We start from the raw sequence: 15,748 nt of genomic DNA, 5'->3' as shown, positions 1-15,748 counted from the left end.
TTTTAGGTGCACATAATGTGGTCTCCGTTTTCTGTCCATTTCACTTAATGCAGTACCCTGGTGGCTCCTCTCGAACTAAGTTTCCATTAGCGTTTTATGGTAATTAAGTTTGGTTCAGAAGAACCTCAATCCCATGGATTCTGCTCCAGCCCTTCGCATACACATTTTCTCCTCTGTCTGATCTGCAAGTTGCTGAAAAATATCAGGAAAGACCGAGCCTGGGTGATTCTCATTGCACCATTCTGGCCACCTGGCTAAGGCAATTGTCTCTGACAGACCTCGTCCAGAAATTCTTGACCTATTTCATGGGCCAAATCTATATTGTCAAGTCAGAAATTGACATTAACTGCCTGGAACTTGAGCGGTGGTTATTATTACTAGGGATAGGGTTATCGGAGAGAGAGTAAGCGCTACCTTAATAAAAAGTAGGAAATAAATTACTTCTTAAATCTATTCTAGGGCAGTAGTCCCCAACCTCTTCTTTTTTTTTTTTTTTTTTTTTTTAACCAAGGACCATTTTCATGCAATACCAGTGGGGGATGTTCCGCACTGGAATTCGTTGCAGAAAATCCGCAGCATGATGCAGCAAGTTGAATGAGATCGAACAAATCTCATCCACATGCTGCGTAAAGAGTGAGCGGAAAAAAACTTTTAGAAATTGACCTGCGGTGCTGAGTTTTATTCCGCAGCATGTCAATTGTATTTGCGTAAACACTGCTATTATCTGAAATAAAGTTGGAATAACATTTCCTTTTAAACATACCAGCGCTGGATTGCATCCTTTCTACTTGTGTAAATCCCACAACAAACAGCAGTTGTAGGATTTATTGCGGCGGAATCGCAGCGATTCTGCCGCAATAAAATCTTATACTTCGAGGTATGTTTCTTCCTCCAGGCGGCCTCCTGCGATGATTATTCATCCCATGTGTGCTACAGCCAATCACAGGGTGTAGCAGCGGTCACATGGGATGAAACGTCATCCCAGGAGGCCGGCCTGGATGATATCAGAGAGCCAGCCTCCTGGCATGACTCTTCATCCCATGTGACCGCCACTGCAGCCAATCACAGGCTGCAGCGTTCTACTGGGATAAAATGACATCCCAGGAGGCCGGCCTACTAGTAGGCCGAATGAATGCTACGTTTTCTGCAGCAGACATTCTGGGCGAAAAACTGCACCACAATTTCCTGCGGATACCAGATACCGCGGCCCTGTACCAAATGATCCACGGCCCGGTATTGGTCCGTGGCCCAGTGGTTGGGGATCACTGTTCTAGGGCATGGAAAACTTACCTGAACCTACCAGGGGTAAACTCCCTTCAAGATTTCTCATATCCCTAGTCAGAACTAGATAAAGGTCAGAGCCCCAGCACACTTAGGCCTTGTTCACACACTGCAGGTTTGCTGCAAATTTTGCATGCCTATTTTAAGCCAAAACTAGAATTGGATCCAGGAGAGCAGACTAATGAGGCTTTCCTTTATATATTTCTTCTGTTTAGGTTCCGTTCCTGGTTTTGGCTAAAAAAAATAATGCAAAATCTGAAGCAAATCTGCACTGTGTGAAGAAGGCCTAAAACTTCAGGTTTCTGTCCTAGGTGCCCTTTTGTTGCAGACCATCTGTGGGTGTTTAGGTTTTTAGTTCAGGTTCCAGATCCATTCCTGTCAGTGGGTTTAAGATTTCTATGACTTAAATTTAGTCCTTAATGCCCTTATATCGCCTGCCTTTGAGCCCTGGGATTCTATCTCTATTCTGACTCTCAAAATATACTATACTATACTTGTAAGTAAGTATATGTAGTGCTAACTGAATTTATACTGCAATTCTCCTACCCTTCTGGCTGAGGTAATAGCCACCAAAAATATATTTTTTTGTTTTTATTTAAACTTTCACTGGATCAATAGGGGTAAAACGAAGTTCTATAGTTTACCCGTTTGCCTTCCCTTCTCCCATCACTTGGTTGAAGTTACTTAGTTCATACGGTTGAAAAAAAGACACATGTCCATGATGTTCAACCAAGGGATGGGAAAAGGGAAGGGAAAAATTTCTACACATAGGAGCTAATATTTTTTAGTTCTAAGAAATTATCTAAGCCTTTTTTAAAGCCATCTACTGTCCCTGCTGTGACCAGCTCCTGCGGTAGGCTATTCCATAGATTCACAGTTCTCACAGTAAAGAAGGCTTGTCGCCTCTGCAGGTTGAACCTTTTTTTCTCCAGACGGAGGGGGTTTTACATGGAACAGGATTTCACCATATTCTTTTTATGGGCCATTCATATATTTATATAAGTTTATCATGTCGCCCCAGCTGCCCCTCCCCCACTGCCCTTAGTTGTCTCTTTTCAAGGCTAGGTTTAATTCTTTTAATCTTTTTTCATAACTCATGCCCCTTATTAGCTTCGTTGCTCTTCTTTGTATTTTTTCCAACTCCAGGGCATCCTTTCTATGAACTGGAGCCCAGAACTGAACTGCATATTCTAGATGAAGCCTCACTAATGCTTTGTAAAGTGGTAATATTACATCCCTGTCCTGCGAGTCCATGCCTCTTTTAATACACGACAATATCTTACTGGCCTTTGGAGCAGCTGATTGACATTGCGTGCTGTTATTTAGTTTAGGATTTACATGTACACCTAGATCCTTCTCAACAAGTGACTCCCCCAGTATAGCTCCCCCTAGGACATAGAATGCATGCAGATTGTTGGTACCCAGATGCATAACTTTACATTTATCTATGTTAGACCTCATTTGCCAAGTGGACGCCCAAACACTTCGTGTGTCCAAATCAGCTTGCAATTTATGAACATCTTCCATAGACTGAACATTACCACATAGCTTGGCGTCACCTGCAAAAATAGAAATAGTGCTATTAATCCCATCCTCTATATCATAAATAAATAAGTTGAATAATAGTGGTCCCAGCACTGAACCCTGGGGTACACCACTTATAACCAGGGACCATTCAGAGTAGGAATCATTTACCACAACTCTCTGGATACGGTCCTTGAGCCAATTACAAACGATACTTTCTAAATCTATAGTCCTTAATTTACCCATTAGACGTCTATGAGGGACAGTGTCAAATGCCTTTGCAAAGTCCAAAAACACTATATCCACAGTAGCCCCTTTGTCTAGGCTTCTGCTCACCTCTTCATAAAAACAATCAAGTTGTTTTGACAACTTCTGTCCTTCATAAAACCCTGCTGGCTGTCACTTATAATACTATTTTTTTGTCACATAATCCTGTATATAGTCCCTGAAACATTTTCCCCACAATGGATGTTAAGCTTACTGGTCCAGAATTACCCGGGGAAGACCTAGAGCCCTTTTTGAAAATAGGCACCACATTTGACCTGCGCTAGTCCCTTGGAACTATACCAGTCACTAGAGAATCTCTAAATATTATGAAGATGGGGACAGAAATAACTGAACTAAGCTCTTTAAGAACTCTAGGGTGTAACCGAGGGGTCTCAAGCACGTGGCCCCTGGGTCTGTCATCTGCGGCCCGTGGGACACAGAGCCGCTAGTATAGGCTCTGCTCAGGTACTCTAATTCCCTGACATCTCTGTCCACATATGAACAGCGATGTCTGGGGCTTCCCCAGAGCCGGAGTCCCGTGCAGAGCGCTAGTACAGGCTCTGCTCCGGGACTCTGTGGAATTCCCTGACATCGCTGTCCATATATGGACAGTGTGTCAGGGTCTTCCCCGGAGCGGAGTCCCGGGCAGAGCGCTAGTAAAGGCTCTGCTCCGGGACTCTGTGGAATTCCCTGACATCGCTGTCCATATATGGACAGTGTGTCAGGGTCTTCCCCAGAGCGGAGACCCGGGCAGAGCGCTAGTATCGGCTCTGCTCTGGGAAAGCCTCGGACATCGCTGTCCATACATTGACAATGATGTCAGGGGCTTTCCCAGAGCAGGAGTCCCAGTGATGTCAGGAGCACAGCTGGAGTCCCAGGAAGAGCCTACTAGCGCTCTGCCCGGGACTCCAGCTCTGGGGTTGCCCCAGACATCTCTGTCCATATAGTGATGTCAGGAGCAGAGCTTGAATCCCAGGCTCTGCTCCGGGACTCCAGCTCTGGGCAAGCCCCTGACATCACTGTGGCAGCATCTACAGAGGGCACTGTGGCAGCATCTACGGAGGGCACTGTGGCAGCATCTACAGCGGGCACTGTGGCAGCATCTACAGAGAGCACTGGCATTATCTAGGGGTGTGTTGCATTATCTACAGAGGACACTGGCATTATCTACAGAGGGCACTGGCATTATCTAGGGGTGTGTTGCATTATCTACAGAGGACACTGGCAGCATCTACAGAGGGCACTGTGGCAGCATCTACAGAGGGCACTGTGGCAGCATCTACAGAGGGCACTGTGGCAGCATCTACAGAGGGCACTGTGGCAGCATCTACAGAGGGCACTGTGGCAGCATCTACAGAGGGCACTGTGGCAGCATTTACAGAGGGCACTGTGGCAGCATCTACAGAGGGCACTGTGGCAGCATCTACAGTGGGCTCTGGCAGCATCTACAGTGGGCTCTGTGGCAGCATCTACAGGGGGCACTGTGGCAGCATCTACAGGGGGCACTGGCAGCATCTACAGGGGGCACTGTGGCAGCATCTACAGGGGGCACTGTGGCAGCATTTACAGAGGACATTGGCATTATCTAGAGGTGTGTTGCAATATCTACAGAGGACATTGTGGCATTATCTACAGAGGACACTGTGGCATTATCTACAGAGGGCACTGTGGCATTATCTACAGGGGGTTTGTTGCATTATCTACAGGGGGCGCCGTGGCAGCATCTACAGGGGGCGCCGTGGCAGCATCTACAGGGGGCGCCGCGGCAGCATCTACAGGGGGCGCCGCGGCAGCAACTACAGGGGGCGCCGCGGCAGCAGCCACAGGGGGCGCCACGGCAGCATCTATAGGGGGCGCTGCGGCAGCAGCCACAGGGGGCGCTGCGGCAGCAGCCACAGAGGGCACTTGACACATGTCTGCCAAACGCTGCCAACTGAGCCTCCGGCCTGCATTTAGCGACACTTAAACTGGAAAACTGGATTGTTGAAATAAGCACATGGAGAAATATCTCAAATATTAAACATAGCGGTATTATTATAGTAATGTAGTATTATTATTATAGTAATATAGTGTTATAGTAGTTCAAATAACTAATTGATTAACAATAATTTTGGATTGTATTAAATTTTAAAGTAATGCGGCCCGTCAACTTCCCATTTTTTCTATATGTGGCTCACTTACCCGGCGGAGTTTGAGACCCCTGGTGTAACCCATCTGGTCCCGGGACCTTGTGTACATTTATTTTATTTAACTTGGCTTGGACCAGATCTACATTCATCCAATTCAGTATATCATCTGATATATTAACAGCACTGGCACCGGCTACATCAGCTGCTCTTTCTTCTGTTGTATATACAGAGCTAAAGAACCCATTTAGTAACTCTGCCTTCTCTTGATCCCCTGTGATCAACTCCCCATTACCATTATCTAGGGGTCCTACATGTTCAGACCTGGGCTTTTTTGCATTTATATACTTGAAGAATTTTTTGGGATTTGTTTTACTATCCTTGGCCACTATTTTTGCTGATTTTATTATCTTTTTACAGATTTTATTAAGCTCTTTATTATTTACAAAGTCTACAGCTGTACCCTCAGATATGTATTTTTCAAATGCTCTATTTTTGTCATGTATTGCCCCTTTCACAGAAGGTGTAAGCCATGTGGGGTTTGATTTTAGTCGTTTATACTTGTTACCTATAGGAATAAATTTTGCACTATAATTACCCAAAGTAGATTTGAAAATCTCCCATTTATCATTTGTACCATTATTTGACATTAGTTCTTCCCAGTCCATATCCTGAATTGCCGCCCTCATCCTGGAGAAATTGGCCTTCTTAAAATTAAGTGTTTTTGCCCTCCCACCCTGTGTTTGTTTTTTACAGTATAGGTAAAATATAACTATATTCTGATCACTGTTACCGAGGTTTTCACGAACATTGACATTCCCAACAAACTCTGCATTATTAAAAAATCACCAGATCCAGCAGAGCTTCACCTCTAGTCGGATCTTCCACAAACTGGCCCATAAAATTTTACTGCAACAGGTTGAGGAAATGGCTCCCCTTTGCAGTTGAAGCCGAACCATGACACCAATTAATATCCCGGAAATTAAAATCTCCCATTATCACTACAGTAAAATTTGATGGATATACTGTATTGTCATATTTCAACCACACTAACTATATGTAACCACGTAATACTAACATCTTGGAGGATAGGGTTGTGATCAAACCTGATCCAGCCCCCCCCCCCCTAAAGTGGCCTCTAGATTTCATTGTTCTCAGGAAATGGTTTTGCCTAGATGACAGGAGATACCTTCTTATATATATTGACATTACTAGAGTGGAGAAAGACTAAATCTTCGTCCAGTTCCAGGAGCCTAATAAAGGCAAGGGTGCCAGTAAATGTGCTATTGTATGGCCTATGAGTCAGCTCCTTTGGGGTTTAGGACTTATTCTTCGGTGGGTGCCATCTGTAAAGCAGCTACATCTACTTTAGGCACTAAAGGTTGGATCTGGTATCTCTCTCTGACCTTTCCTTTGGGAGAAAACTCTTACAAGCAGGAATCCCTCCCTAGGGATGTCTTCTGTTAACTTTCCTAGTTCGGTCATGGGTGATGGCAAAATGATAATCGCACTCAGCGGTAATTTTAGTTTCTGGAACCCAAGACAGCACACTTATTATATATTTATTCTATATGTAAACTGTAAAATGATGATCAAAGGGGAATTTACAGTCATTTTGGTCGTTTCTCATTTACTGAAAATATTTAATTGCATAGACACCAACATGAGCCCATTTGCCCCCTGACATCTATTCTACAGAGCAAATAGGAGACTGGGCAGTGTCTTTACTATCAGGACTTGATGTATCAGGAATCTTATCGGAGCAGAGTTCAGATTTCACCTCATCTGTCCATCCCTTCTCCACGGCACTCATAGGTGTAGATGGGTCCTGGTGGTTCTCTGCTTTCTCCAGGGTTGACTGGTCCACTGTGACTGCATCGATGTTATCTTGACTGATTCTTTCCACGCCATTACCAATCTTTTTAGCTTTATCTACAGTAATATGTTCATCGTCTCTGGGTGTTAGAATCTTTTCCATCATCTCAATAACTTCTTGCTCATCTTCAGACTCTTCAAAGGTGCTGTTTTGAAAAAAGATCAATACTCATGAAACAGAACTGAATGAGATCTTTACAAGTAACTAAAGATTTTATCTCACACATGGGCATACAAACGATACAGGTCGGACCATGCGGCTGTTATGAGGCCCCTGGAGCGATGGAGCCCAGCCCTGGTTGGTCTACTCCCTTTTGCAACTAGGTGGCGCTAACCTGTCAGGAAGTGATCTTTATGGCTAGTATATCAGGGAGTTAAATTATCGGTAATTCATATATATTCTGTGAACGGGTGAAACAAGGGCTATTACAATGTGCTGATAGACACATCAACAGTGTCTGCTTCCTCCATTCACAGAATACAGAATATAAATAGCACCTGTATTCTGCGGATGGCATTAGGGAATCTGAAATCACAGGAGCTTCTCTTCTTTATTGCCTAAACAGCTTGTAAAGTGTGTTTCAGGTAATAAATATTAGGGGGTTACCCATAAGGCAGTTCCCTAACATAGGACATAATGTTCTATATATATTTTTTCCCAAGTATTTAAAGATCACGTTTCAATATTACCTAAATTTTTATAGTTGACATATGTGATAATCCTGTATTTTAATTCAACACTATATAACTTTTAGGAAAGGAAGCGGTCACTTTAAAAAGCAGTGTTACCTGCGATTTCCAGCTAGACAAACTTGCCGTGTTATTTTTATGCCCTTTGTTTGCAGATTTTTTTGTTGACATTTGTTATATGCCAAAATTGAACCTGCAATGTGATCTTTTTTTTTTTTTTTTTTTTTTTTTAATGAATTGTGGATTTTTCCTCATTCACTTGTTTGGTTTAGCATTTTTGTTTAGAGGTTGATATATTAAATGGTCCGCAGTATTGTTGTATTGCACAGTTTTGTGTTGTGCTCCTGTTACACCTACGTGTCGTCATCGTCAGATCTTGGCTCAAATCGTTCTTCATCCAAATCGTCAGATGTCATGTCTGTCTCTGGTTCCTTTGTGGCTGGAGGCCATTGCTTCAGTGATTCATCTAAACACAATATTTAAAATATTTTATTTAGTAATATTATAGCAACTTTATAATCTTGTGAGATGAGATGATAAACTTATCCATCACCGTTCCACACTTTTCAATTACCGTAAATCCTATATTTTCATTTTATCGAGATATATTCTTCAAAAGTACTAATAATAAGTTTACACACATTGGAAGTCCAGATGTGCACTGAGGAAACCATCACGGCCTGCCAGAACAGAATGAGGGTAGGGCAGAAATGAGGGTTTAAAGGTAAAATGAGCAAAAGGGAGGCAGCGGTAAACAGAGCCTGGAGGATGGTGCAAAAAGGGAAAGTTGTTGGTTCAGAGGAGAGGGTTCTGCTTACAGTACATATATACTATACATAGTACAGTATATGTAATTGGTCAACCTCTCATATGAGTCAAGGAGAGCAGTGACCATCACTAAGCTAATTGTGAAGCCATACAATAAAAGCACATATGTGGGGTCGCCAGGCCAGTTATCTTTGTGGGCTTGTATGAAGCACAAAGCTTTTCCACCATCTCCCTAGTACTGTATGTCCAGGTTTAGAACACACACATTGAACTGCTGCTATTTACCTTGGAGGTTTTCCCCAGGTAGAATGGAGTCGTCCATATCTGCTGCTTCCAAAGCTCTCATCAGGGTTTTTGGTGCCTCATCTCTCCAATGCTTCCGGTTTCCTGATGGATCATCACCTTCTTTATTGAAATAGGCCAGAAAAGGGTCAATTTGTATAGACGGGAGTAAGGACTATACTGGACACATACATTAAAAGGCAGCGAACCATCACAAAAAGCTAGAAATATATTTTTGAATACATGAGTAGTACAATTTGATCAATTTATAATTAATGGACCCAATTTTCCATAAGCCTAATAGATAGTAGAGTTGCCTTATTTGCATGTGATTGGCTAAAAAGTAAAGAGCTTGGTGGTTTAAGTGGCTTGTGAACTAAGTGGAGTTCTAAAACCGGATTGTGTTGCTGTACTTCTGTATTGTGTTGCTGTATTTCTGTGTTTGTGAATCTGTTTTGATTGCTAGCAAATAGAAGATAGCAAAAACTCACACAATTTAAAAAAAAAATTTGTAAATTTTTTTTTTTTTTTTTCCCCTTGCAGATTCGTTCCAGCTGAGCAGCTGACGAGGGGGAAGGGGTTAACTGGACACAGGTAGTATAAATTAGTCAGCAGACCTCATTTTGAGCTTGCTCTTTCTGAGCTCGGTGGTTTAAGTGGCTTGTGAACTAAGTGGAGTTCTAAAACCGGAGTTGAAAAGAGGAGTTGAAGCCCCAGTAAGTACTCTTCTTTTTCTTTGACAATTGTTCGCTGTTTTGGTGTAACTTGGATAATGGATAGCAAGATTGGAGGTTTTCTTCAGTGCACAGTTTGTCATATGTATACACGACTGGAGCCGGAGTTCCAGGGTGAATATCTCTGTGGCAGATGTGAGCATGTTGTTCACCTGGCAGCTCGCATTAGAGATCTGGAGGCGCAAAATGCAACACTGAGGAGGATAGACAATTTTGAGCGGAGCTTGCTGCTCACAGAGCATGCAGTTAGTGGGTTAGAACTGGAGGGTGAAGACATGGGTGAGCAGGATCAGGTAAGTAGCTGGGTTAATGTAGTTAGGGGAAGTAGAAAGGGGTCAAAGACAAGGAAGGCCGATCCGGTTTCTGGCATTCCAAGCAAAATTGCCAGGTTGGGTGATGATGCGAGGGTGTCAGTCTCAGAAAAGGCAGCCCTAGTGGATACTGATCTCCCTAACAGCCGGGAGAACAGCCCAGCTAGTAGTCGGCGGGATGGTAATGCAGGTAAGCCAAGACAATTGATAGTTGTAGGGGATTCTATAATCAGGAAGACGGATAGAATAATTTGTCGCCAAGACCGCCTCAACCGAATGGTTTGCTGTCTCCCTGGTGCCAGGGTTCGGCATGTGGTGGAACGGGTGGACAAATTGCTGGGAGGGGCTGGTGATGATCCAGCTGTCGTGGTCCATGTCTGTACCAACGACAGAATAAATGGTAGGTGGAGGAGCCTTAAGAATAATTTTAAAGAACTAGGCTACAAGCTGAAGGGAAGGACCTCCAAGGTTGTATTCTCAGGAATACTGCCTGTGCCATGCGCATCACAGGAAAGACAGCGGGAGCTTAGGGAGTTAAATGCATGGCTGAAGTCTTGGTGTAGAGGAGAAGGATTTGGGTTCCTAGAGCACTGGGCTGACTTTTCATTGGGGTACAAACTGTATTCTGCAGATGATTTGCACCTAAATGGAAGGGGGTCCGCTGTGCTGGGGGAGAGAATTCTAGCTGGGGTGGCAGAGTATTTAAACTAGGGCTGAGGAGGGAGGTCAATGTAGAAAAAAAAGGGGTAGCCAGGTTAGAGAGGGGTCAGACTATATTGGTGGGGGGAGAAACAGAATGTGGGGAGAGGACTAGACAACAAGATAAGGAGATCCTTTCGTTACAAAACATCAGTGTAAATAAAAAGGACCGATTAATGTCAAATCACATTTCTGATAATAAAAGTGAAAAACTGACAGGCAAGTTAAAGTGTATGTTCACAAATGCCAGAAGTCTAGCAAGCAAAATGGGGGAGCTGGAGGCCTTGATACTGGAAGAAAATATAGATATAGTTGGTGTTGCTGAAACATGGCTGGACTCTTCACATGACTGGGCTGTAAATCTACTGGGTTTTACACTTTTTCGTAAAGACAGGACAAATAGGAAAGGTGGTGGTGTATGTCTGTATGTGAGAAGTGATATGAAGGCGAGTGTGAAAGAGACAATAGTGGGTGAAGACTGTGAGGAGGTTGAAACCTTGTGGGTGGAACTAGAAAGGGAGGTAAACACTGAAAAAATTACTTTTGGTGTAATCTATAGACCCCCCAATATAACTGAGGAGATGGAAGGTCAGATATATAAACAGATGGAGCGGGCTGCACAGGCGGGTACTGTAGTGATAATGGGAGATTTTAATTTCCGGGATATTAATTGGTGTCATGGTTCGGCTTCAACTGCAAAGGGGAGACATTTCCTCAACCTGTTGCAGGAAAATTTTATGGGCCAGTTTGTGGAAGACCCGACTAGAGGTGAAGCTCTGTTGGATCTGGTCATTTCTAATAATGCAGATCTTGTTGGGAATGTCAATGTTCGTGAAAACCTCGGTAACAGTGATCATAATATAGTTACATTTTACCTATACTGTAAAAAACAAACGCAGGCTGGGAGGGCAAAAACATTTAATTTTAAGAAAGCCAATTTCCCCAGGATGATGGCTGCAATTTAGGATATGGACTGGGAAGAACTAATGTCAAATAATGGAACAAATGATAAATGGGAGATTTTCAAATCTACTTTGAGTTATTATAGTGCAAAATTTATTCCTACAGGTAATAAGTATAAACGACTCAAATTAAACCCCACATGGCTTACACCTTCTGTGAAAGGGGCAATACATGACAAAAAAAGGGCATTTAAAAAATACAAATCTGAGGGTACAGCTGTAGCCTTTGTAAAATATAAAGAGCTTAATAAAATCTGTAAAAATGTAATAAAATTAGCAAAAATACAAAATGAAAGGCAGGTGGCCAAGGATAGTAAAACAAATCCTAAAAAATTCTTCAAGCATATAAATGCAAAAAAGCCAAGGTCTGAACATGTAGGACCCCTAGATAATGGTAATGGGGAGTTGGTCACAGGGGATCAAGAGAAGGCAGAGTTACTAAATGGGTTCTTTAGCTCTGTATATACAACAGAAGAAAGAGCAGCTGATGTAGCCGGTGCCAGTGCTGTTAATATATCAGTTGATATACTGAATTGGATGAATGTAGATATGGTCCAAGCTAAATTAAATAAAATAAATGTGCACAAGGCCCCGGGACCAGATGGGTTACACCCTAGAATTCTTAAAGAGCTTAGTTCAGTTATTTCTGTCCCCCTTTTCATAATATTCAGAGAATCTCTAGTGACTGGTATAGTGCCAAGGGACTGGCGCAGGGCAAATGTGGTGCCTATTTTCAAAAAGGGCTCTAGGTCTTCCCCGGGTAATTATAGACCAGTAAGCTTAACATCCATCGTGGGGAAAATGTTTGAGGGGCTATTGAGGGACTATATACAGGATTATGTGACAATAAATAGCATTATAAGTGACAGCCAGCACGGTTTTACTAAGGACAGAAGTTGTCAAACTAACCTAATCTGTTTTTATGAAGAGGTGAGCAGAAGTCTAGACAGAGGGGCCGCTGTGGATTTAGTGTTTTTGGACTTTGCAAAGGCATTTGACACTGTCCCCCATAGACGCCTAATGGGTAAATTAAGGACTATAGGTTTAGAAAATATAGTTTGTAATTGGATTGAGAATTGGCTCAAGGACCGTATCCAGAGGGTTGTGGTCAATGATTCCTTCTCTGAATGGTCCCCGGTTATAAGTGGTGTACCCCAGGGTTCAGTGCTGGGACCACTATTATTCAACTTATTTATTAATGATATAGAGGAAGGGATTAATAGCACTATTTCTATTTTTGCAGATGACACCAAGCTATGTAATATAGTTCAGACTATGGAAGATGTTCATGAATTACAGGCAGATTTAAACAAACTAAGTGTTTGGGCGTCCACTTGGCAAATGAAGTTTAATGTAGATAAATGTAAAGTTATGCATCTTGGTACCAACAACCTGCATGCATCATATGTCCTAGGGGGCGCTACACTGGCGGATTCACTTGTTGAGAAGGATCTGGGTGTACTTGTAAATCATAAACTCAATAACAGCATGCAGTGTCAATCAGCTGCTTCAAAGGCCAGCAGGATATTGTCGTGTATTAAAAGAGGCATGGACTCGCGGGACAGGGATGTAATAATGCCACTTTACAAAGCATTAGTGAGGCCTCATCTAGAATATGCAGTTCAGTTCTGGGCTCCAGTTCATAGAAAGGATGCCCTGGAGTTGGAAAAAATACAAAGAAGAGCAACGAAGCTAATTAGGGGCATGGAGAATTTAAGTTATGAGGAAAGATTGAAAGAATTAAACCTATTTAGCCTTGAAAAAAGAAGACTAAGGGGGGACATGATTAACTTATATAAATATATTAATGGCACATACAAAAAATATGGTGAAATCCTGTTCCTTGTAAAACCCCCTCAAAAAACAAGGGGGCACTCCCTCCGTCTGGAGAAAAAAAGGTTCAAGCTGCAGAGGCGACAAGGCTTCTTTACAGTGAGAACTGTGAATTTATGGAATAGCCTACCGCAGGAGCTGGTCACAGCAGGGACAGTAGATGGCTTTAAAAAAGGGTTAGATAATTTCCTAGAACAAAAAAGTATTAGCTCCTATGTGTAGAAATTTTTCCTTCCCTTTTCCCTTCCCTTGGTTGAACTTGATGGACATGTGTCTTTTTTCAGCCGTACTAACTAACTATGTAACAAGACGCTTCCCTGCTGGGGGCTCTTGTAAAAAGATTTCTGGGCACTGATCTGCCCTATAGACCAACATAAAAAATAGAAACTATTTAGTATTGTTTAAATGACCTCTTTATTTTATAGGGGAGATAATAGTAGGACGTCCTTATTAAATGCCATGTAAGGCTGGCCATACACATTAGATAGCGGTCGACAGAACAAATGTTCGGCCGACAGTTATTCCTCCCGATCCCCCCTATACACATGCATGCTTGACTTAGCATGTATTCTGAATGAGGAGAGTGGGAAGGAATAAGCCGCTGCCAGACTCCTCTGGTTTATCCCCCCTGAGAACAAAAGGATCATGCATGTTGAAATCCAACTGCCCGATCCTTCTCTCCCCCCGACATCTGCGGAGAGTCGGGAGGCCCCGATACACATTGGATGGTTAGCAGGTTTGGCCGACATTAATGTGTACAGTATGGCCACCTTAAGAGTAGGAACATTATTCTGTTACCAGCCCTCCTACACCTTGATCCTGTGCAGGTGGCATTTGTAAACGTGGTATCTTGTAATCAACTAGATGCATTTGCACTCCGCAAAGGGGCATATTTATAACTTTGTGTGTGAAAGGAACGATATTAATTTACAGAAGACAAGTTTGAAAACACTTAAGACAGTGACCTATACCATTACCTGCCGTGGAAGGGGTGCAGAAATCCTCATCCCACTCGGTGTCCGCCATAGTATTACACTCAGATGTGATGCCAACAGCTCTTAGATTACCAAGAAGAGTCTGAGGCTCTATGGGAGTCCAATGTTTTCGGTTCTTCCTTTGTCTATAATCCAGCTCTCCATCTAATAGGACATAATACAAGTAATTGTATAAAGTGTGTCCCATTTATATTATTGACCAAGGACCATACAAAGACCATCAGAACTATATTTCATGTATAAAAGAACGGGATGGAGACTGCTGCACCAACAAACACAGCATTATCTATAATATTACACAGACCCCAAATAGTAGCGGAGCTTTCCTGCAGGGTTACCCCTTAGCACATCCTTATTGTTAGAAATTGGTTCAGAGTGCACTAGACCAGAGGAGGTGCACGAATAGGGTCCCAACCCAAATCGTATTTGAAGAAGTATTCGGCACACAAAATGTAGGTTTTAACCCCTTAAGGACGCAGCCTAGTTTTGGCCTTAAGGCTCAGAGCCCATTTTTCAAATCTGACATATTTCACTTTATGTGGTAATAACGTCGGAATGCTTAAACCTACCCAAGCGATTCTGAGATTGTTTTCTCGTGACACATTGGGCTTCATGTTCGTGGTAAAATTTGGTCGATATATTCAGTGTTTATTGGTGAAAAATTGCAAAATTTAGAGAAAATTTTGAAAAAATTGCATTTTTCAGAATTTAAATGCATCTGCTTGTAAAACAGACGGTTATACCACCCAAAATAGTTACTAGTTCACATTTCCCATATGTCTACTTTAGATTGGCATCGTTTTTTGAACATTCTTTTATTTTTCTTGGACGTTACAAGGCTTAGAACATAAACAGCAATTTCTCATATTTTTAAGAAAATTTCAAAAGCCTTTTTTTTAAGGTACCTCTTGAGTTCTGAAGTGGCTTTGTGGGGCCTATGTATTAGAAACCCTGATAAAACACCCCATTTTAAAAACTAGACCCCTCAAAGTATTCAAAACAGCAGTTATAAAGTTTTTTAACTCTTCAGGCATTTCACAGGAATTAAAGCAAAGTGGAGGTGAAATTTGCAAATTTCATTTTTCTTGCTGAATTTCAATTTTATTCATTTTTTTTTCTGTAACAAAGAAGGTTTTACCTGAGAAACACTACTATATATGTATTGTCCAGATTCTGCCGTTTTTAGAAATGTCCCACATGTGGCCCTACTGCGCTCGTGGACTAAAAGACAAGCCCTAGAAGCGAAGAAGCACCTAGTGCATTTTGAGTCCTCTTTTTTATTAGAATATATTTTAGGCAGCATGCCAGGTTTGAAGAGGTGTTGAGGTGTCAAAACAGTAGGAATCCCCCAATAGTGACCCCATTTTGTAAACTACACCCCTCAAGGAATTCATTTAGGGT

General features: G+C 42.3%; 1 protein-coding gene across 4 annotated transcripts in view; it reads right to left on the bottom strand.

The window, feature by feature from the left end:
• Positions 1-4,449: 4,449 nt before the first annotated feature.
• Positions 4,450-15,748, bottom strand: part of NEK5 (NIMA related kinase 5) — a 94,084-nt gene continuing 82,785 nt past the window's right edge. The window contains exons 19-22 of one of the 4 annotated variants that reach the window (XM_075851763.1): positions 14,330-14,491; positions 8,817-8,936; positions 8,121-8,229; positions 4,450-7,219 (exon numbers count right to left, since the gene is read on the bottom strand). In XM_075851763.1, the coding sequence (XP_075707878.1) occupies positions 6,886-7,219; positions 8,121-8,229; positions 8,817-8,936; positions 14,330-14,491 (725 nt within the window). In that variant the 3' untranslated portion in view covers positions 4,450-6,885. The remainder of the gene's footprint in view (positions 7,220-8,120; positions 8,230-8,816; positions 8,937-14,329; positions 14,492-15,748) is intronic. The other 3 variants (XM_075851762.1, XM_075851764.1, XM_075851761.1) reach the window with 3 other exon arrangements.

The sequence above is a fragment of the Rhinoderma darwinii genome, chromosome 2 (genome assembly GCF_050947455.1).
Source record: "Rhinoderma darwinii isolate aRhiDar2 chromosome 2, aRhiDar2.hap1, whole genome shotgun sequence".
Classification (NCBI taxonomy): Eukaryota; Metazoa; Chordata; class Amphibia; order Anura; family Rhinodermatidae; genus Rhinoderma; species Rhinoderma darwinii.
Note: the sequence above shows the minus strand (reverse complement) of the source record. Positions and strands in the feature narration are given on the sequence as shown.